Here is a 24,034-nt window from a genome sequence, read left to right as displayed (position 1 = left end):
AGGATATGAGCTTGTGTGCATCGAAAATAAAAATAAAATAAAGAAGATCAGAGCATCGCTTTCTCCACTAAAACACACACATCTCATCGCACACATTCAGCATCACCGCATACATCAACACACGCACACGGTCATCCAGGCCCTGAGGGGAGGGGCTTATGATAAAGAGCGCTGTGATTGGACCAAATAATGTGTGTCATGGCTTTGTTTTCAGTTGTGTCAAATTAAATAATTACGGTCTATAAATCATTTAGAGTACCATACTGTAGACCCCATTAAAATAAACTATAGGAGGGAATTGTGGGAAATACTTTTGAATGTCCTATGCATGACAAATTGAATGTGACAATCCGATATCAGACAAAAACAGACAGTCAGGAGTTTGTGTGTAAATCTCACGAAAATGGTCAAGTGAATCAAAACAATTGCATTTTACATAAAGAAAATTAACCCTGTTTTTAATATTTTATACATTATTCAAACATTTTCCCCCAAAATTCATCACTGCAATCTAGTAAGTTCTCGTTACTGTGATGTGGGAAAAATAGCAGTGCTGTCAAACGATTAATTGCAATTAATCGCATCCAAAATAAAAGTTTGCTTACATAATATGTGTACTGTGTATATTTATTATGTATATATAAATACACACACACACATGCTTTTATTTAAGAAATATTTACATGTTTATATATAATTTATGCTATATATAAATATAATATATGCATGTTTGTGTATTTATACAGTACATACATATATTATGTATACACAAACTTTTATTTTGGATGCGATTAATCATGATTAATCATTTGACAGCACAAAAAAAAAAAAAAAAGTATTTAAAATATATTTATCATAATATATTGTATAATAACAGCAGTTGTACTGGCTTCAGTTAATGCAGATTCTAATAAATAAATTCTCTTAGTGGACATCAGGATCCTTACTGTATTACAGTATGAAAATTAATTTTTCATTCATGACAATGGCCTTTTTAACGCAATACCATAATGAAAATAAGTACATGGGGGTTAAATGTGCTTAGAAGTAAAAAAATGTCAATGCAATTAATCATATAAACAGAAATTCATCCTAAAGAAAATTGGGTTCCTGTTCAATGCATGTATTTTATTCCAGTTTGTAAAGGGGAGATGCAGGATTTCCTAGGATAATTGTTTTGTGAACAGTGCCATCCACTGAGCTCAACTGGAACTGCTGCAGTAAACAGCATTATCACACACACACACACACACACACACACACACACACACACACACACACACTCGCACTCACACAGCTTAATGGCCTGTATCTGCATAAGGCAAAGCATAAATGCACACAAACACACTAATTTAAAGCAGTGTTAAAATAAGCAGTAAGAGTCGTGTAGGACAATGAGAGTAATTCGCATAATCTTCACTGTCCCACATCTACTGTGTGTGTGAGACAACCGACAGTACATGAAAGCTGATATAAATATATTTATGTATAATACGTGTACGGTGCTGCCCGATCATACAGGCAGGCAGCACGCATGCACGCAGGTAGCCAAACAGATGGCATTGTGGGAAAGGTAGTTCAAGAGGCCAGTGGGACGTGAGGGTGGGCTCACTTTCTTTCTGTCTTTACAGTCCGTTTCAACCAATCGCTGCGGAGGCTGATCACATGTCAGACCAAAGCACGGCCTTGCTGCCTTTCTCAACGCTGGCCACGTACGCGCCCGACGGAGACCAGGACACCGAATTTATGGCAGAACTACAAAAAGGACAGAAAGACAGGAAGTTTATGAGAGCTGTCGAGTGTGGAAGGAAACAAACAAAAATTAAACAATTTGTAGGTTTGTATTTTTGGAATGCAGTATTACTCATATTATTTTTGCAGTATGCAGTATGTGAATTTGCTGTGTATGCATGTAATAATACCCAGATGACATACATTTACTAAATTATGCAGCATACAACCAGAACACACTGTGTGAAATACTGTATCCTAGTGCTGTTGACAACATCAATTAATTGATTTTATATAGATATTGATTCTTAAATCTCAAAATTGATCTTTTAGTATATGGTGTTAACAGCTGATGCTTGAACAAAACTGCTCTAAACAATATTTGTAGAGTGCCTATCATCCACTAATCACATCAAATTCTATCATTTATGTGTAAAATTCCAACAATAAATACTGTTTATTGTCGCTAACAATCATTTCCTCCTCTTTACTACTAGTTACAGCATGAAATAAACATGCATGAACATCAGAAGGAATGTGAAATTTTGATGTTGTGGGAAAAAATGTTTGGTCCCCAACTAAATTCTGTTTTTTGTGCATTTAAAAATGCAGAATGTTTTCTGTAAGGGTTTGTTTAGGGTTAGGGGATAGAAAGTAAAGTTTGTACAGTATAGACATCATCATGTCTATGGAAAGCCCTCATAAAACACAAAAACCCATCGTGTGTGTGACGTCTTGCTCACCTGTGACCCTTATCAAGAGTTTTGTCTAGTTTCCCTGTTAGAACGTTCCAAATGTACAGAACACCGTCTGCAGAACCGGCCGCCACATAACTTCCATCAGGACTGAAAACACAAACGCTCAAGAGTTCAGAAGTGTGTACGGTAACAGTTAAGGGTGCTTAATGAGTTTATCAACTGACATTTATATAACATGGGGTTTCTCAAACAGGGGTTTGCGAGTAGATGAAAAGTTAATTAAATCAAATGTAGCGTAATTTATTTATTTTTTTTACAGTACAACTGTAATTAACAAACACCATATTAAAATACTTATAAATTAATATATTTCTGTCATACATTTTGTATACCTAGAGTGAAAACTAATAATAATAATAATAATAAATATAGCTGCAAGCAGCCATTAAGGGGTCAAGTAAGAAGTAAAATCATCAGTAAAATATAGCATTTTATGTACTTTATTGTAGTTAGCGGCAATTTAATATTTTGTTCAGTTATAGCGCCACTAACAGACGCAATCCCACCACTTTTTTTGTGTCCTCAGAGTGTGACCTTAAATAAGTGTGTCAAATTTGGTGAAAATATCTAATTTCATTTAGGAGTTATAGACATGCACATGACAAAATTACCCATACACGACTTTTATTGCATTTTTTTGCCATTTACTATCAAAAATTTTGGCATTTGGCCTTTAACACATAGCCAACGACCCATATTTTCGAATTTCCTACAGTGGTTTAGTCTCGATCGGACTAACGGTTTTGAAGATATTCACGAACGTTGTTTTAACGCTAAATCGCAAAGTTGCACAAACCATAAGGAGAAACCTAGCATGTTAGGTATCGTTAGATTTGGCAAGGATTCAGGAATCTAAGGAGATGACTCCCATGAAAATAAGTCAACCACATCAAAAGTTATGAGCATAAGAATATTTGATTACACCACTAGGTGGCGCTGTCTCGAAACATCTCAGGCTCATTCAGGGCATCGTGCTGATGACCCATACCGAGTTTCATAATAACGAGCTAATGTATTGAAAAAACGCAGCATTTTGCTACAAAATGCAAAATGGCTGACACCCAAAATGGCCGATATGGTAAAATTGGATATTCAACTCTGCATGCTGCCCTGAATTCAACAAGACCAGTTATTTATTATTTTTGGCCCAACCATTCGTTTGGAAGTTATATAGCTTTCTCCAGACCAGTAGGTGGCGCTGTGCCGAAACACAGCATGTAGCCTCAGGTCATGCTTGTGATGACACGTACCAAGTTTGGTCAGACTAAGCTAAAGCGTTACGGAGATACAGCCTCGCGTCCAATTTGGCATGTTCTTCTTCGAATTTGTTTGCGCGATACTCAAGAATGGTTGTGTTTATCGAAAAGCTTTTGATAACTTTTTGCCAGTATAGTCTGAAGATGATCTGATTTGATTTTCATGAAAATAGGAGCAACCGTCAAGGAGTTCGAAGGAGGAGTTTTTTTGGCGGGAAAATTTGGCGGGAAAAGTTTCATGAAGGAAAATGACGTCATAGGGTGCAATCGAACTGTATTTGAGCCTAGCATACATATATCTCATAAAAAACACATCTGTGTGGCTGAAATGACTCAAACAGCCCAATTATACAGGGTTTCCTTAAGACTGACTTTTACCTGAATGTGACCCTGGTGAAGTCTGAACCGCACTTGAATCCTTGAGCACTGCAGAAACATGAGAGTTGTTTTTACAATATAATTAGAAATCCTGATGCATTTAAAGTTAAGTTGGAATACCAGACAGTAAAAAAGTAATGTACAATAAACAAACTATTATACATAAAGTAAACAAAGTGCAACGCACTTGAACGTCTGCCGAACTGCATTACTGCGCAGATCGATTATTTTCACCAGGTCATCACGAGAGCAGGTCAGGAGCTCGGTCCGGTCTTGATTGAGGTCCAAAGATGTTACGCGTCCCAGCAACTCCAACTCATTCACGATAGTCTCTGCTCTGAACACACACACATAAAACCCCAGGAATATTAGCGACTGAGCCACTGAACTAGACATACAAGTACAAATATGAGCACTGGATCCAAATCATGACTCGCCTGATGTCCCAGAAACGAACTTTCTTATCGAAGTGTCCGCTCATCACACACTGCTCCGTGCAGACGATGTCATTACAGCTAGAACCAGCAAACACTGTCTTCATGCCTGAGAAAGAGAGTCGTATTAGGATGATATTTCAACAATTAAAAGCAACTAGAAATTTTCATGAATAAAGTACAAATTGGTGTCAAATTTATTGGCTAAGGCACAAATTTATGGCTTTATTTTTTTAAGCTTGTTTCTGCTGAAATGAAAAAAAAAAAAAAATGCAATTGTGAGTATATCTCACAACTCTGAGGAAAAAAGTCAGGATTGTGAGATATAAACTCGCAACAGCAAATTTATTTCGGAAAATCGTGACTTTATTTCTCAGAATTGAGACTAAATCTGAGTATCGTGACTTTATTTCTGAGTACTGCGACTATTTATCAGAATCGCAACTTTATTTCTTCGAAACGCAACTTTAGTTCTGGGTATTGTGAATTTATTTATCTGAATCACAACTTTATTTCTCCATATCGCAACTTTATTTCTCCGAAATGCAACTTTATTTCTTAGTATAATGAAGATTTCTCAGAATCGCGACTTTATTTCTCCGAATAGAGACTAAATCTGACTATCGTGACTTTATTTCTGAGTACTGCGACTATTTATCAGAATCGCAACTTTATTTCTTCGAAACGCAACTTTATTTCTCAGTATTGTGAATTTATTTATCTGAATCACAACTTTATTTCTCCATATCGCAACTTTATTTCTCCGAAATGCAACTTTATTTCTTAGTATAATGAAGATTTCTCAGAATCGCGACTTTATTTCTCCGAATAGAGACTAAATCTGACTATCGTGACTTTATTTCTGAGTACTGCGACTATTTCTCAGAATCACAACTTTATTTCTTCGAAACGCAACTTTATTTCTCAGTATTGTGAATTTATTTCTCAGAATCACAACTTTATTTCTTCGAAACGCAACTTTATTTCTTAGTATTGTGAATTTATTTCTCAGAATCACAACTTTATTTCTTCGAAACGCAACTTTATTTCTTAGTATTGTGAATTTATTTCTTAGTACTGCGACTATTTCTCAGAATCACAACTTTATTTCTTAGTATTGTGAATTTATTTCTTAGTACTGCGACTATTTCTCAGAATCACAACTTTATTTCTTCGAAACGCAACTTTAGTTCTGAGTATTGTGAATTTAATTCTCCAAATCGCAACTGTATTTCTCAGTATTGTGAATTTATTTCTCAGAATCACAACTTTATTTCTCCAAAATGCAACTTTGTTTCTCAGAATCGCAACTTTATTTCTTCGAAACGCAACCTTAGTTCTGGGTATTGTGAATTTATTTATCTGAATCACAACTTTATTTCTCCATATCGCAACTTTATTTCTCCGAAATGCAACTTTATTTCTTAGTATAATGAAGATTTCTCAGAATCGCGACTTTATTTCTCCGAATTGAGACTAAATCTGACTATCGTGACTTTATTTCTGAGTACTGCGACTATTTCTCAGAATCACAACTTTATTTCTTCGAAACGCAACTTTATTCATTAGTATTGTGAATTTATTTCTTAGTACTGCGACTATTTCTCAGAATCACAACTTTATTTCTTCGAAACGCAACTTTATTTCTTAGTATTGTGAATTTATTTCTCAGAATCACAACTTTATTTCTTCGAAACGCAACTTTATTTCTTAGTATTGTGACTATTTCTCAGAATCACAACTTTATTTCTTAGTATAATGACTTTATTTCTGAGTACTGCGACTATTCATCAGAATCACAACTTTATTTCTTCGAAACGCAACTTTATTTCTTAGTATTGTGAATTTAATTCTCCAAATCGCAACTTTATTTCTTAGTATTGTGAATTTATTTCTCAGAATCGCAACTTTATTTCTTAGTATTGTGAATTTATTTCTCAGAATCACAACTTTATTTCTTCGAAACGCAACTTTAGTTCTGGGTATTGTGAATTTATTTCTCTGAATCACAACTTTATTTCTCAGAATCGCGACTTTATTTCTCCGAATTGAGACTAAATCTGACTATCGTGACTTTATTTCTGAGTACTGCGACTATTTCTCAGAATCACAACTTTATTTCTTCGAAACGCAACTTTAGTTCTGAGTATTGTGAAATTAATTCTCAGAATCGCAACTTTATTTCTCAGTAATGTGAATTTATTTCTCAGAATCACAACTTTATTTCTCCAAAATGCAACTTTGTTTCTCAGAATCCAACTTTATTTAGTATTGTGACTATTTATATCAGAATTGCGACTTTATTTCGCTGAAACACAACTTTCTCAGAATCATGCGATATGAAAAAATAAATAAAAAATTACCTGGTGGAAACAAGCTTCTATACAAATCCCATGTTCTTCAGAGAAATAATTTATTTAGATTTGTTCAATAAACTATCAACTATAAAATATACATTTTGACAACTAGCTACTTTTCACATTTTAGTTTTGACTGAAATTAAACAACAAATTTCAAAGTTCATCATCCAGAAATGGACAAACAACATTCTCTGGAGGTTAAGCAAAAGAACAAAAATGTAACTTCATTTTCAAGCCACATTTTGTATCGTATTCATGCATAATTGCCACTATGCATGAAAAAGTACAACTAAGAGTCTCTTACAGACTTTGCTGCGTAGATCCCAGAGCTTGAGCGTTCGATCGTAGCTGCCGGAGACGATTCGAGCGTTGTCGAGGAGAAAGCGAGCAGATAAAACCTTCCCACTGTGACCTGTGAGTGTGTGCTTTGGGACAGAACATTTACAATCAATTAAATAGACATGCAAACAATAGTCTCTAGTCATAACTGAGATTCAATTCAGGAGAGATTCAGGTCTCAGTATGATTTGTGAGATCAGCTGACCAGCCTCCTCCAGCCCTGCCCTCCTGTGTGTTGTGTTGCTGTGGGATGTTGCTGTCAGAGTCTCACGTGATTCTCTAAAAAGACTCTCATTCAGCAGAAACATCCATAATTTCAGCCGCCACACCAAACCAGTGATGCACAACTAGAGCATGCTGGGAAAATTAATAGGGCTGGCTGGGAGGGATGGAAGGACTGGAAGGAGACCTGGACATCAGACCTTTTACATCACATCACTGACCTTTGACCCATCAAAAAAACCTTAGTGAGCTTTAAACATTGATGTTTACTAGCATTTGTAGGATATTAACAATCTCAGTATTTCTTTTACTTAGAAAAAAGTATGCATAACTTACATTGCATTTAAATAAAAACACTAATACCATCAATAACTAAATGCATGAACAAATTGAACAAGAACAATATGAGAATCACAGAATCAAAGATGTTTTATTGTCAATCTGACTTTAAAACCCTGTAAAATACAAACATTTACAGATAAATGTTTGGTTAACATGCCACCAAACCAGTGAAATCCTCACCCGCAGTCTGTAGTCGTCGACAGTCCAGATTCTGCTCGCAAAATCATTAGAGGCGGCCAGTAGATACGATCCCTGCAAAGCAAACACAAATCAATCAGTCACAACAGTAAAACACACTTCAGATAGTGCATTTATAGTTCATTTTATGGGTAGACTAATGATTTTCTATCTGAAATTGCAGTTGAATTCATGAGATCTTATTTTTGTGGCTTTTAGTCCGTTAGCTCTGAGGTCATCTATATATAACAGTGAAGCCAAGAGAAAAACATATTTAAATGGATTCATATGCATATGCATTTTGTGCTTTGAATAAAAGCGCCTGCTAAATCAACAGATGTAAATGTTTTGATCGATTAAATGCTCTCTAGAATGAAAATGTGCCCCTAGCCTAAATGATAAACAACGACTGTTTAAAATAATGGTCTTGTCAAAACAGCCTTTTTTGCTCTGTGTTGTGATGTACACCGAGTGAAACATAAACAAAAATATAGGCCAGGGTCTCGGTTCAATCCATCGATCGAGGGAGATCTGAACGAGACCTTGCAGTCAATTGCGGGGTTTAAGTGGATGAAATGATAGCAGTCCAGCATACTGACAGAGAAGTTATGATATCTGAATTACTAATTATGAAGTCAAAGAAAATGCAAATGGAACATATGCATGCATGAATCGCTGAATCATAATAACATCAATAACATGCATTTTTAATAATACAAGCAAAGAAGATTTTCCAGCCCCAACTTCCTGTTTCAACTGTTACAACACTTGAAAACATGGGAAAAAAAAAAAAAAATCATAAATTTGTCAAATCCTTTCATGAGGTTTTCATGCGTTTCCCCATTTTATTTTTCTGGATTGTGTTTTTATGGGCAGTGCTATTTTAGTATCACTGAGATACTATTATCATTTTTATTAATAATATGTTGAATCAGTTTTTATTTTGTTCTTTTCCAATTTCATTTTAATTTAAGTTAAATATTATAGTAATTTAGTTGTGCGTTTTTGACATTTTTTACTAGTTTTTTGTTATATATATATATATATATATATATATATATATATATATATATATATATATATATATATATATATATATATATATATAAACAAATATAAAAAAAATAAAAAATAAATAAATAATAATAAAAAAAGATATATATATATATAAAATGTGTGTTTATATATATCTATATATATATATATATATATATATATATATATATATATATATATATATATATATATATATATATATATATATATGTGTGTGTAATTATATATATATATATATATAACAAATATAAAAAATAAATAAATAAATAAATAATAATAAAAAATAAATATATAAATATATATATATATATATATATATATAAAAAATATGTGTTATATATATAAAATATGTTATATATATATATATATATATATATATATATATATATAAAAAATATGTGTTTATATATATATATATATATATATATATATATATATATATATATATATATATATATATATATATATATATATATGTGTGTGTGTGTGTGTGTGTAATTATATATATATATATATATATATATATATATATATATATATATATATATATATATATATATATATATATATATATATATATATATATCTTATTTATTTATTTATTTTATTTATTTATTTATTTATTTTCTCCATTTTATTTCAAGTAACAGAAAAGATTTTGTTTTTGTTAACCATAATAACCCTGTTTACGGGTAACTTACATTTTAATAATCAAAAAACATGTCTATTCAATTAAATTTAGAAAAAAAACTTAATATTTTAAAACGTAATCAAATAAAAATATAACAACTCCATTTCAACAGAACATTATGTATTTATTTATTCATTTTTCCATCATTTTAATTTATCAAATAGATACATTAAACTTTATAATTTTTATTATAATTAGTGACATTTCTGTCAAAATTTTAAGTTTGTAGTGAATAGCTAAGGGTTTCTGTGTGTATTGATGATTATAGTTTTTCTCAAATGAAATGAAAACTGACAGCAGTCCATATCAAGAAATGTGACCCCAGACCACAAAACCAGTCATAATGGGATTTATATGTCATCTGAAAGCTGAATAAATAAGTTTTCCATTGATGTATGGTTTGTTAGGACAGGACAATATTTGACTGAGATACAACTATTAGAAAATCTGGAATCTGAGGGTGCGAAAAAATCAAAATATTGAGAAAATCACCTATAAAGTTGTTCAAATGAAGTCCTTAGCAACACATATTGCTTACAAAAATAAATTTTTGATATATTTACGATAGGAAATTTACAAAAATATCTTCATGGAACATGATCTTTTCTTGGCATAAATTTTAAAATGTATTATTTATTTATAAAATTAAAAAAAAATTCATAATAATTTTTACCCATACAATGCATTGTTGGCTATTGCTACATGTGACTAATGCAATTATAATGACAATTATAGCCAATATTATTAACAAATTATGGATTCCAGGATTTCTGCATTGCAGAAGTCACAGGGACCTAAGCTAAGAATATGTTGTCATTTATTTGATTAATAACAGTATACTTAATTAAAGACGCAGTGTTAATGGTAATGTACACAGAATAGCTCACCGCACTATCAAACTCTATACTGGTGATTCCAGCGTTACTGCCCGTCAGCGCCCCTTTGGGTTCACATCGCCCTGTAGAAACAAAAACGAAAGCTTTTAAAACCCCACACAGACAACACTGAACACCTACATGCGTCTATGTTTCAGGAGGAAACAGAAATCCTGCAGTTGCATCACTAAACCATGTGAAACCGAACTGGCTTAACGTATGAATTGGCCAATTTCCTCTTTGAAACGACTGGAGGTCTCAGCTTGAAAACTTGAGATCATAAGCCTGTCAAACGCTCTCCGTCAGTCCGGCCCTCCTGTGTGTCGTGCTTCTGTTGGACGCTGCTGTCGACGTCTTATTATACTCGAAAAAGACTCTCAATGCAGCGGAAACGTCCGTAATATCAGCCGCCACCCTTAACCAGCGATGCACAACTAGAGCATGCTGGGGAAAGAAATTAACAGGGGCTGCTGGGAGGGACAACAGGACTGGAAAGAGGCAAGGCTTCGGACCTTTTACATCTCATCACTGACCTTTGAACTCTACTAAAGCTGTGAATGATAATATATGTGTGTACAGTACCAGATACGACCTCCCAGAGCTTCACCCTGCGGTCCATTCCTCCCGTGGCAAGCAGACGGGAACCGGGACTAAACCTCACGGCGTTCACTTCTCCATCATGGGCGTCCTACACACAAACACAACACAATCAATCTAGAGTCTTCTGGTTCTGCTTTTAGAAACTGGAAACATTTGAGATTAAACTGGATTAGATTAAAATAAATTTATAGTGCTGTAAATACAGGCTGACTTCCTGTTTTTAAAGGTCTCAGCTTGAAAACTTGAGATCATGCACCAGTGTAACGTCCTCCTCCCGTCCGGCCCTCCTGTGTGTCGTGTTTCTGTCGGACGCTGCAGTCGACGTCTCACTTGTTCTCTAAAAAGACTCTTATTCAGCAAGAACGTCCATAATATCAGCCGCCACCTCAAACCAGCGATGCACAACTAGAGCATGCTGGGAAAATTAAGAGGGGCTGCTGGGAGGGGCAGAAGGACCGGGAGGAGACCTGGATATCAGACCTTTTACTTCTCATCATCGACCTTTGACCCCTGACTTCTGAAGATCAACAGGAAGCGAAACTCACGAAGATGTGCAGCGCAGTGGAGGGAACTCTGACATCAGCGCACGCCGACGGCACTTCTGCGGCTTCAGGAGACGTGCTGAAGGAATTCACCGAACGACGTCTTCTGAGGGAAAGAGAGCGGGTGTGTCACACTCATACTGTCTGATGTCATCTTCATAAAGACGCTCATTCATGGACTGAAGCGTGATTGGATCTGCGACACTGATTTCAGCACGGCAGCACTTTAATGTAAAACATCGTCTCTTTGACGCACAAACAAAACTCTGATGCATATAAGACACTCGAAAGCAAACTCAAACCTGTGTGCAGCAAATATGGGTGGGTGACAAAATGAAAAAAAGGAATTTTATTATGTGTAAAATATGCACAAAAATATGCTTATCTGTCTAGATTTATTAAAATACATTGATATCACTATTGATCATTTATATTTTAATGTTATTTAAAAACAAATGAGAACTTTTATTTATGAACTCAAGTAAACTGCAATTTAAAAAACATCTTAAACTACATATTTTTAATGACAATTCATGTATACACTGTTTCAAATTATAATGCAAGTGACATATTAGTAAGATTTCAGTACAATAAACATTCAGATTTTAGTTTTTCTAAGAAAATGTTTATTTATCCATGTCTTTTTAGATAACTGGTATCAATCTCAGACAAAATAATTTGCCAGATCTATGGAAACCCTACTTAGAGGTTGTTCCACATTAAGCAAGTCACAGTTCTCATGCAATATGGGGAGGAAGAAAGATCTTTCTGAAGATGAAAAGCATGAAATGGTGCAATGTTGTGCAAAAGGCATGAAAACAACTAATATTGTGTGAAACTGAATGGAGATTATCAAATTATCATAAGATTTGTGTGGAACAACATCTTTAAGTAGGGTTTCCTTTTACCCAAGTAACTGGCAAATTATTTTGTCTAAGAAAAACTAAAATCTGAATGTTTAATGTACTGAAATCTTACTGATGTCACTTGCATTATAATTTGAAACAGTGTAAAATACACAATTTGTTTGAAATGCTTCTTTTTAAAATTTGATGTGATTTAATAAATAAATAAATAAATAAATTAAAAAGCACAATTTCCAACATGTAAAATGTCTTTAATTTTTTTAAATTTATTAAATCACTAAAATGTTTTATATATATAAAATTTTACATATAGTTATATAATATTTACATATTTATAGTTAAATAATATTTATATATTATTGTATATATTTTATTATATAAAATAATGCAAATATTATTTAAAAAAAAAAAAAAATATATATATATATATATATATATATATATATATATATATATATATATTTTTTTTTTTTTTTTTTTATTTTTTTTTTTACATATTACTCAATGAATCCAATCAATTCTCTCTACATTTGTAATGCAACACAGAAATTTCTACCAGCTCATCGTTTCAATCTGAAAATCACCCACCCATCCAAAACTCACACACAACTACACACAGAGCAAATGAGCAGCCTGTAAATGTCACTGATATATCCAAAAAAGGGAGATTATGCACATACAAAAAACAAGAAGCATTCATAGCAGTTTCCCACAATCCCGTTCACAGAAACATATTTCTGTTGGCATGCTTCTGGGTTCAAATCAGCAGTTTTACGAGAGAATCACTCTCTTTCACACACACACACACACACACACACACACATCCTGACACCACAGTGTGCATCACCTGGAGTCAGACGGGACGAAACCAGGTTGGACAGAATCAGACAAGCTGCAGACACAGAGAGAGTGTAGAATGAGACACACACACACACACACACACACGCTCACGCTCACAAACAAACACACTTGTTTAATGAGACTAGGGATGAAACGGTTACCGGTTTGACGACAAACCACAATAAAATTCCCTACAGTTAGCATTACAGACTGTTTCATACATTAACGATCATTAAAAACGTATTTGATGACCTCGATTTGAAAGATGAACGGTGAATACAAGTTAACAACAGCTCTTAAAGTGACAGCAGCCTAATAAACCTGCTGCCGTCCATGTCATTAATGTTAATCAAACTACAAAAGACAAAGAGAAAATCACTCACTGATCTTGCCTGAATAACTTTTGTAGCTTTAACAAGAATCAGTGTATATTTATTTATACTATGCAGGGTTCTTTTACATTTGATTTTTCCGTTTCTGTACCTGCTCGACCTGACTGAAAAACTCTCTTTGTTCTATTGTATTTATTTGTGCTACTGCCTGTAGTTTGTTTATTTGTTCTTATTTTATGACTGACTGTTCACTTTGCCTTTAATCATTTTTAAACTAAATTAGGCAAACAGAAAAGTGCATAATGCTGCTAATTTTATCTGTTGTTTGTTGGATTTCGATATAAAACTTGGTGAAATCACTTCAGTGTGTATCAGTATTTTCTGAAAATGTCCAGCACATTTTAGCAATACAGTGATAATACTGATAACTGTGATCATTTTGGTCGCTATAAACATGATATTAAATTTTCATACCGTTTCATCTCTAAATGAGACACACACACATACACACACACACACACACATACAAAAGAGAGTCTTACAGAAACATTTCCAGGATGCATTGTGGTATTATTCCATGACAATTTCTGCTTTAGATTTTGGGCTTAAAAAGGACCTGGAAATGTTCTAGAGCAGTTCTGTGAGATTCACCACGAGTACAGAATGAAGAAGAAGAGAGAGAATCATTCAAACACACAGACTGAAACCTACCCAAACATATTAGAGATGGAGTCCAGCAGTCCGCCAGGAGGAGGAGGAGCAGGAGGCTGAGACACTCGTCTACTGAAAAAAAACACACACTAAACTGTAGATCTTACACTTTGTGGACAGAATTAGGTGTGAAATGTGTGCTTGTTTACCTGGATGTGCGGCTGAGCGGTCTGCTCGGTGACGTTTCACCCGTTCCCTTCCCAGCATCCTCTGTGAGAACTTCAATGTCATCATCTCTAGACCAATCAGACAACAGCATCCAATGAGATTTCAATTATTTAATAGGATTCCCAACAAGGACATTATATTTGACATAATATGTGACATAAAAGGAAAATGCGCTGCATTTTATATGGTTAGAAACAATATGGCCTTTATATCGCCCAAAGAAAAGGGGGAAAATATTGTTCTTTAATGGAAAAAGTAATATCTGGCACTGGTTCCCATGACTTTGCCAGGTGTTTTTCCACTGTTCAGTGTTGTTATTGTTAGCTAAAACTACTAAAAATTTTGGTAATTAAAGTAATAAAGTTTAAACAAAATAAAATATAAATATTAGATGGAAAACAAATGTACTGCCTTGGCAACAAACTGAAATAAATAAGTTTAACCCTGTTCAAACTTGGCAAATGTTTTTGCACTTGCTATGTGTACACACACACAAAAAACAAAACTGCATGGACATGATTCGAAAAAGGTTAAATAGTCCTAAAAAAATATTCACACTTGTATTGTTCACGGTCAAAAATGAGTGCATTGGAAATGAAAGGGAGACACCTATCATCTAGTGGAGGCGTTTGGTACTGCAGCCAAACAAAATCTTACTGAAAGCTCATTTTTTGAGATATCAACCTCAAATTTGAAACACAGCTTGTTTAGATTTATGGCTTTGATTTTCTCACTGTTTTAGAGTAAAATGTGTTTTGGAAAATCTATATTTCATATAAAAATAGTATTTTTCTGTATTTTTCATAACAATAAATGTAAAATTTTATAACTTTTTTTAAACGTTCTTTTCACTTCAGCAATAATATGCCAGGTGTCGTCTTTAAAAAGAGACCAAACTTCAATCTGTGCTCCAAAATATTCAAGATTTACAACAGTTTCAGTTGGAAATTTCATTTTCAGGTCTATATGCTCAAAAACTACTGCATAAACATAATTTAGTACCATAAAATCCCCTAAAAATACAACATATTAAATAAAAAACATTATAAAACTAAAATATAGTACAATCATTTCATTGAAATAAAAAAATGGTCATTTTTGACTGACACGCAAACAGGGTTAAGTACTAAAATTACTAAAACTAAAATAAATATAAATTAATGCTAAATTGAAATGGTAAAAAAACAACAATGGCAAACAAAATTACTAGACCTTATACTAAAATGAAAACTGGAAATATAAAAATAAAAGCTAAGTTTCCCCTTGACAGAGCCTGAATTAAACTAAGCAAAATCTCAATCACACTTCATCATCTCAGAAAACAAACTCACGGGTCTATGGGAAGAGGTTCCTTCGCTGCGTCCGCCAATTCCTTCTGAAGCTTCGCCTGTCTGCGCCTACGATGACATCAAATGTGTTAAACACACTGTGCAAACACACATTTAATCTCTACAGAAACTCCCAGTCAGTTTCAAACAGCCAATCAGGAGGAGAATCATGATGCGCTTATGGAGGGTCAGGAAATGAGCCCGGTTTATTCAGCACAGACGGTCAAAACTGAAGGGTGGCGCCCGGTTGCACCTTCTCATTGTTTTTAAACGACCCTTAACGACTGATCAATTAATCAGTGAGATTGAGAATAAGGTTCAGATCACACATATATGGGCCGTTAACGACTGCTTTATATGAGGAGCTGGAAAACATCTTCCCAGCTTTAGGATTTTAAGTAAAAGCTTGTATAAAACAAAGGGTGTTTGTTTTCTTATAGGCACAAAATACACCAACATCAAGATTTAAAGTGGCGACGACTGGTTTCAGCAGTTCAGAATCGCAGACAATAACTGCATTTATCTGAACTTTGAAACTTGCAGACCTTTTACAGGGAATATCTGAAATAGAGGACCTATAAAACATCAGTTAAATAGTGTTTCGGACCTGGTGTCCTTCTCGTTCTCAGCGTTGAGTCTGTTGGCCTCCTGGGCTTTCTCCGCCATCCAGCGCGTCACCAGCTCCTGATTGTCCTCCGTGGTTTTCCGCAGTTTCTCCTCCAGAGCGCCGAACGTGATCTGCAGGGCATCGTACTCGTCTCGCAGCGTCTGATTGGCTCGTTCCAAATCGGCCAGACTGTTCCGAAGGTCACGGCACTCCCCTTCCAGACGGGAGATCTGCTGCTGGTACTCCAACATCCTGGAAAAATGCACAATGCATGTAAAGCAATATATACTATATAGCAAATCTGAGCTGTGAGATTGTTTCATCATGTGAAACTGCATCATAAATGTAACTATATTATCGTTCAGCTCTTTATATAAAGATGGATATGCAAGCTTTATCTTCTTACATAGAGTACACTCACATAAAGTGATATATAATATAAAATCTCAACTGCATAAAGGGTTAGTTTGCCCGAAATCATTAATTACTCACCCTCATGCCAGAACACAAATTAAGATATTTTTGATGAAATCCGATGGCTCCATGAGGCCTGCATAGGGAGCAATGACATTTCCTCAATAATGAATAATGAATCAGTGTATAGAATCAGCGGTTCGGATCGTGTGTCAAACCGCCAAACTGCTGAAATCATGTGACTTTGGCGCTCCGAACTGCTTATTCGACACAAAAGATTCATAACGCTCTGAAGCTTCATGAAGCAGTGTTTTGAAATCGGCCATCACTAAATAAGTCGTTATTTTGTTTTTTTGGCGCACCAAAAATATTCTCATGGCTTTATAATATTAATATTGAACCACTGTACTCACATGAACTGATTTAAATATGTTTTTAGAACATTAATGGATCTTGAGAGAGGAAATGTCATTGCTGGCTATGCAGGCCTCACTGAGCCATCGGATTTCATCAAAAATATCTTAATTTGTGTTCTGAAGATGAACGAAGATCTTACAAGTGTGGAACGACATGAGGGTGAGTAATAAATGACATTATTTTCATTTTGGGGTGAACTAACCTTTAATCATTGCAAAATGTAACTATAAAACATTATCCTGCTGATCTAAATCGAACACATAATAAACTTACTTGGCTTCATTACTCTGGATCTCTTTGTCTTTCTGCTGAATCTGGTTGTTCAGTTCGATCACATTCTGAGCCAACTGCAAAAACACACAAAGAAGAGATTTTTATTGCCATGTTTTCCAAAATAAAAACAGAATGAATTATTTTCCTTTATATGCATATAATAAGCAGCAACATTTAGGACGGCGCCTTCGGTGTCCCCATATCTATACTTGTCTTGTCTTGTCGGACCTAAACGTGGCCTTTAACACACTGGATCATACTATTTTGTTAGAGCGCCTTGAGCGGTGTGTTGGGGTAAGTGGGGTGGCTTTACGTTAGATCTATTCTTACCAGGAGGGAAGAACTTTCCCTGTAAATTTTGGGAATAATTGTTCCTCTGCTGCTCCTGTAAGTTACGGGGTACCTCAGGGCTCTATTTTAGGACCGTTGCTTTTTCGAAAAATCTTGTTTAAACACTCTCGTACTTATAAGCCACCAGACAAGGATGGTAAAACTAGTCTAATGACTTGGAAAAGTCAAGCTGCTGAATATGTAAATGTGGTCGTTGACATGTAAATGTAAGTGTAAGTGCTGTCGTAACAGAAACGACGCCAGCAGCTGACGCTCACCTCTCCTCGCTTCTTGTGCAGCTCCGTCAGCTCCTCTTGATGTTTGATTCTCATCTGAGCCATTTCCTGCTGCAAGGAGTCACTGCGGCCGCCGTCAGTGCCCGGACTACACACACACACACACACACACACACACACACACACACACACACACACACACACACACACACGTTTGTTTCATAATATTAGTGAGGACACTGTCTAGACCTCCACTGATTTTATCTCAGGTTAATGATATTTTCTGTGTCCTAACCCAACCCATCACAGAAACACGTATAACTGTAATAATGTAAATAAAAACATGTTTTGGCCGATGTATAAGCCTTTTAATCCAGTGATTTAATCTACCCTACACCTAAACCTAACCATCACAGGAAACTGTGCACACTTTTACTTTCTCACAAAAACTCATTCTGTGTGATTTATAAGCCTTTTGAAAAGTGGGGACATGGAGTAATGTCCTCATAAGTCACCCTCACCTTGTAATACCTATGTCATATACACATTTGTGTCCTGATGTCACAAAAATCACACACACACACACACACACACACACACACACACACACACACACACACACACACACTCAGCGATATCTGTATTTCTCTGTCAACTGCTGATCATGTTCCTTTTTCCTATTGTTAATGGTAGTTTGTTTCCTCCTCATGTAATGTTCTTCTTGCTACACATATTATTTCTTCTTTTTAATGTTACAGTAGATTACAAAAGATGTCAATAAAATACCTCAGGTCGTGTCTGTTTTGATGCTCATACTTGTCGGTCTGGAGACGTTCAGAAAAAACAACCTGCAGATCAGACCTCTCCAACAACCGGTTATCTGGAGACAAAGAGACGCAGAGAAAATGTGTATTGATATTATATTTAGCAGGAAAATAATGTAAAACAAGAGGTGACATTCATGTGCATTTGACTAGCTCATGGATTGTTTTATATAATATTATTACTTTGTTAATTTACTTTACTATTGGTGGGTTTATTTCCAGGCTCCTTGGTTAAATACATAAATAAATAAAGTTTTGGTTATGGTCATCAGAAAACATACTGGTAAAAGGTAATAAAACAAAAATGTTATAAATAATATTAACATATTATGCACAATTTGTCCAGGAATACTAATCAGTAAAGAAGATATGCACAATTTATATATTTGATTCTGATAGTGAGACTGGTGTGTATCAGTAACCGAGTTCACACACACTGACGTCTGTCAATCCAAACCAATTCAATCCATTCGAATTGTCTCTCTTATTTTAGATATTGTTAATCTTTCATCTTGCAATAAAGCAACTGATGCAATAACAACAATGCTTGATTAATGCAATAATGCACATCAAAAACAAACAAATATAATAAATCAACTAAAATAATATTATAATAATAATAATAATAATAATAACAATCCCAGCTTACTTAAAGGGTTAGATCACCTAAAAAAAGAACGAATCCTCATGTCGTTCCACACTCATAAGACCTTCGTTCATCTTCAGAACACAAATTAAGATATTTTTGATGAAATCCAAGAGCTTTCTGACCTTCGATAGATAGAAAGCAACGCAATTACAACTTTCAAGGAAAGGTAGTGAAGACATCGTTAAAATAGTCAGCGTGACGACAGCGGTTCAACAAATTCATCTCTCCCCTTACGTCCGAACGCCGACTCTGTATTGGCCGGCTCCTGCATCCAAAAAATTCATACCCGAACCCGAAGAGACCCGTAAATGTGCTACATGAAACCGACAGGGACCCGACTATTATTTTGAAAGTTTGACCCTGACCCGTGCAGATCCAAGAAATGCCATAAATGTACTTCCCGGAACCAACGCAGACCCGACTATTATTTGAAAGCTGGACCCGAACCCAGCCAGGAAGACACAGACCCGATCGGCACATAGGTCTATTCCACAGCAAATGGCTGTTAATAAGTCAATAAACAAGTTGCAAAAATAAAACGTTTTGTCTCACCCATTTGTCTCTTCTCTCTTGTACCTGACTGTGATGCACAATCAAACTTGCCAAGAAAGTTATTCCTCTCTTGCCGATTGAAACGCTTAATCCACTCATTATTCCAGCTTTAAAAGTCCACTTGCTGTCATGGTGACAAATGCAACTTTGCAGTTTTGCATTTTGTTATATCTCGAGTCAACTCGTATAATAAAATAATTTGACTGTTTGCCCTTTTGAACTATAATAATGTTTGCTTGTTCATTTGCAATCATTTCTGTGCTCTCTAAAGCCGAGTCTGACCAAAACTTTAGATATAACAAGACGGTTCGTTCATAAAAATGGAGAAAGAAAGTGTGCTCGAATGAGACTGCACATGTGCATTAGCTGGAGCAACCTGAAACATAAGCTTTTAAATGCATTTTTGAAAACATTGATGTAGTTCATCTCAGATTTTGCTGCTTTGTAATTTAAATGTGAGTGTGCAAGCAGTTTCTGAGATTTGACGTTTGTTTGCATTACTGTTGCACACAATAGGAATAGGAAAACTCAATGATCACCGTTAGGATTGCAAAATTACAGGAATTTTTAAAACCAGAAACTTTCCATGGGAATTAACGGGAATATATGGGAATTAATGGGAATAAACAGGGAATTTGCTAAATTGCAGGTTAGCCTATAACAAGGTACTTAAATCAAACATGATGATTTGATACTCAATTATCAATGTTGGAAACAGTAATATTTTTTATAACCTGTGATACTTTTTTTCAGGATTCTTTGATGAATAAAAATTTAAAGAACAGCATTTATTTAAATTAGAAATCTTTTGTAACAATATACACTACCGTTCAAAACTTTGGGGTCAGTGCAGTGCTTCCCACACATAGACTTTACTTGGACGGGCCGCCCAGGTATAATAACGGCCGCCCAAGTATATTTGGAGACACATTGTTGCTTTTATAATTTTTATCTTCTTTTACTTTTATATCCACCCAAGATAATGAAACCATCCGCGATCGAATAACTAGTCGTTTCATACCTGCTCGTTACGTGTGCATCAGAACTGTTTACTCCCGCTAACATTCCCACAGGCGCTGCATTTTGCAAAGTCACAAGGGGGCGCTGTTGTGCGTTCTACAAGCTCACGCAACAGCGCTTCAGACTGCTTCAAAGTGATCCTCAATCAATGAAAAGCGCAGATTTATGCCAAGCGATTGCTAATGAACTCAAGTTGATGAATTATTACAATGTCTACTTTATGGCCTTTATATAAAATGTTTTAGACGATTGTAAGAATCTGAAGGATCAGCCTGCAATAGTACAGACATTTCAAAATAAGAGTCCCGGTGTATTTCGGGCTTTTTTATAAGTAAAAGTCACACGCTAAGTTTTTTCTTTTTCTTTTGGGCATTATTGGTATTTTGGTTACACAATAAATTGTATTTAATTTGATTTCCATTTAATTCATAATAAATTATTGTAGTCTCCCCCACAGGAAAAGACTAAGAACATTATTTGACACATATATTATTCATTTTATAAATTTTACTAGTAAAATCTGTGTCCCATTCACTGAGAGAGACATATAGTGACAGCAAGGAGAACATAGGAAAATGTGAACCATTTAAATGCTGTAATTTTGCATAATTTACAATGCATAATATTAGTATGTAATTAAATGTAATATTTTATTTAATTAAAATTAATTTCGATAAATAAAAATACTGTTAAAAATCACACATTGTTTGTTTGTCACATGTAGTAGACCATTTTTGTGCCGTGGGTAATAGGATTTTTCGCCCGGCTACCATCGCAAGTATATTTCAAACCTGTGGGAAGCACTGCAGTAATTTTTTCCTTTCTTTTTTGAAAGAAATTAATACTTTTATTCAGCACGGATGTGTTAAATTGATAAAAAGTGATAAGGGTGAGTAATTAATGACAGAATTTTCATTTTTGGGTGAACTAACCCTTTAACAAGAAAGAAAGAAAGAAAGAAAGAAAGAAAGAAAGGATTCTGTCTTACACTGATGTATGATCTCCTCGAAGGCCTGACGCTGAACTCTGTCTCTCTGTTTCAGCTGATCCACAACGTGACGTTTCCACAAACACTCGACTCCACGTCCAGCCATCTCCTCCTGCGCACGCACGCACACACACACACACACACACACACACACACACACACACAGTTCATGTATTACACCAGCTTCCTAAAAGCAAACACAATTCAGCAAGAGTGTTTCTTAATTCAGGGCACGTTCAGGCCGGAGGGAAAAGAGGAAGATCTCTCCTCAACTCAGGAGGAAGTGACTCAAGATCAAACACAAGAAAATTAAATATGTGTGGTCGTAGTTTGAGCTCAAATTACTTCAATTAACACACAGTTTAGAGATAATTACTCTTAACCAAGGGTTTCAATCTTTTAGATGCTACGACCTCCCAAATATGATCATTCTCATGCTGTTTTTTAGTTTTAGTAATAGCTTTACTATTTTTAGTTCATGTTCATTTTTGTTTAATTTTTTGTAATTTCAATATGTGCTTTTGTCATTTTGTTAGAGGTTATTTTTGTTTTAAATATTGCTGTTTACGTTTAATTTATTTTTATAATTTTAATAATTAATCATTTTAGTTTAAATTCATTTAGTTAATCATTTTAGTGCTTCAATTTAAGCTTATTTCAGTTTAAGCCAAGGCAACATTTCTAATTTTCATATAAATCAAAATCTATTGTTTTATTTTTTTTAAATGCAGTATAGATAATTAGTTTTATATATGAAATATACATTTTTTTCTCTAAAAACCGAACCCGTTTGAAATCCCCGGCTCTAAACAATCTAAAAAAAAAAATAAAACTTTATTATTTTAATTAAAAATTATGACATTACATAACACTTGACAGATTATTAATGCACATTCAAATAGTTAGATATTATATTTTCATGAATTCATACATTTATACTTGCATGAATCTGCTAATGACTGATTTTAAGAGCAGAACTGTTTTATCATGTTTACTTGATATGAGTCTTTGGATCAGATATTTATGAAAATCAATAATAATCGATCTCAGAGGGTTTATATGAATCAGATTATGAGATCTGCCAAGTCATTGCAACTGCAGGATGGAAATAAACCTGGCATGATGCTGAATCACGTGTGCTGAAGACATTCAAGACAGTTGACGCACAAAACAGAATAAATGGAAAATATAAATAATAATAACACGAGGAAAACCCTGACAGATCTCAGACATAGTAGATTAAACTGATCCTTTGTCACAAGAACACACTAAATACCCAGCAGAAGGTTATAAATAGCGTCGTTATTAATACATAATCAGTAGTTGTTATGGTTTTTAGTTATTTTAATGTGTTATATCAGATGTGCACCAGCTAATCGCTGCACTTGACTTTCACTTTCAATAAACAGCAGGTTTACTTTACCTCACAGCATCTAAACGTGTCCTCACAAGTTTAGATGGATTCTTCTCAATGATAAAAAAGAATTAATCCGTCTAATAAGAGCCGAACCGTGTCATTTGAGGTTTATTCGGACAGGTTTCACGCTAACCCACTCCAGACTGAAGGATCACGGACGCCATTTTGGCTCAACAAACGTATGTTTCCTGCTGCGCCGTCGCGGGCGTTTTACGTCACGACCGCATGCTTCCCACTTTTTCCCTTCAAAACTTTATTCGATGTCTTCATGACTCTTGAGTTAACAAAAAGAGCAAATACA

At 34.6% G+C, this 24,034-nt stretch overlaps 1 protein-coding gene and 3 non-coding genes across 11 annotated transcripts; all 4 read right to left on the bottom strand.

Moving 5' to 3' along the window:
- Positions 1-758: 758 nt before the first annotated feature.
- atg16l1 (ATG16 autophagy related 16-like 1 (S. cerevisiae)) lies at positions 759-23,925 on the bottom strand. Of its 8 annotated transcripts, none has more exons than XM_048159679.1 (20): positions 23,740-23,925; positions 22,317-22,428; positions 19,070-19,163; positions 18,326-18,431; positions 17,718-17,791; positions 16,614-16,865; positions 16,010-16,075; positions 14,660-14,746; positions 14,511-14,579; positions 13,475-13,519; positions 11,765-11,867; positions 11,202-11,307; positions 10,632-10,702; positions 8,001-8,072; positions 7,222-7,342; positions 4,561-4,666; positions 4,311-4,460; positions 4,124-4,171; positions 2,475-2,576; positions 759-1,755 (listed from the first exon to the last, which is right to left on the bottom strand). In XM_048159679.1, the coding sequence occupies exons 2-20, from the start codon at positions 22,420-22,422 to the stop codon at positions 1,662-1,664; spliced, it is 1,872 nt and encodes a 623-aa protein (XP_048015636.1). In that variant the 5' UTR covers positions 22,423-22,428; positions 23,740-23,925; the 3' UTR covers positions 759-1,661. The 8 variants fall into 8 exon arrangements, with proteins under 8 accessions (XP_048015636.1, XP_048015637.1, XP_048015634.1 ...); XM_048159680.1 differs by having other exon boundaries at positions 11,765-11,864; XM_048159677.1 differs by having other exon boundaries at positions 760-1,755; positions 14,511-14,582; positions 23,740-23,924.
- On the bottom strand, positions 7,431-7,700 carry LOC125249804. Its single transcript, XR_007180657.1, has one exon. It is a non-coding gene; the product is annotated as a small Cajal body-specific RNA 6 (non-coding RNA).
- LOC125249803 lies at positions 10,874-11,153 on the bottom strand. The gene has a single exon (XR_007180656.1). It is a non-coding gene; the product is annotated as a small Cajal body-specific RNA 6 (non-coding RNA).
- LOC125249802 lies at positions 11,445-11,721 on the bottom strand. Its single transcript, XR_007180655.1, has one exon. It is a non-coding gene; the product is annotated as a small Cajal body-specific RNA 6 (non-coding RNA).
- Positions 23,926-24,034: the final 109 nt, after the last annotated feature.

This window comes from Megalobrama amblycephala, linkage group LG16 (assembly GCF_018812025.1).
Source record: "Megalobrama amblycephala isolate DHTTF-2021 linkage group LG16, ASM1881202v1, whole genome shotgun sequence".
In the NCBI taxonomy this organism is placed as follows: domain Eukaryota; kingdom Metazoa; phylum Chordata; class Actinopteri; order Cypriniformes; family Xenocyprididae; genus Megalobrama; species Megalobrama amblycephala.
This window is presented reverse-complemented; position numbering and strand designations above follow the sequence as displayed.

Coding starts and splice junctions, on each gene's coding strand:
- atg16l1 (XM_048159677.1), bottom strand. CDS start 22,422: ATGGCTGGACGTGGAGTCGAGTGTTTGTGGAAACGTCACGTTGTGGAT. Junction 11,868..13,474: donor TTCGTCCCGTCTGACTCCAG/GTGATGCACACT, acceptor TCTTTCCCTCAG/AAGACGTCGTTCGGTGAATT. Junction 1,756..2,474: donor ACTCTTGATAAGGGTCACAG/GTGAGCAAGACG, acceptor TCCTTTTTGTAG/TTCTGCCATAAATTCGGTGT.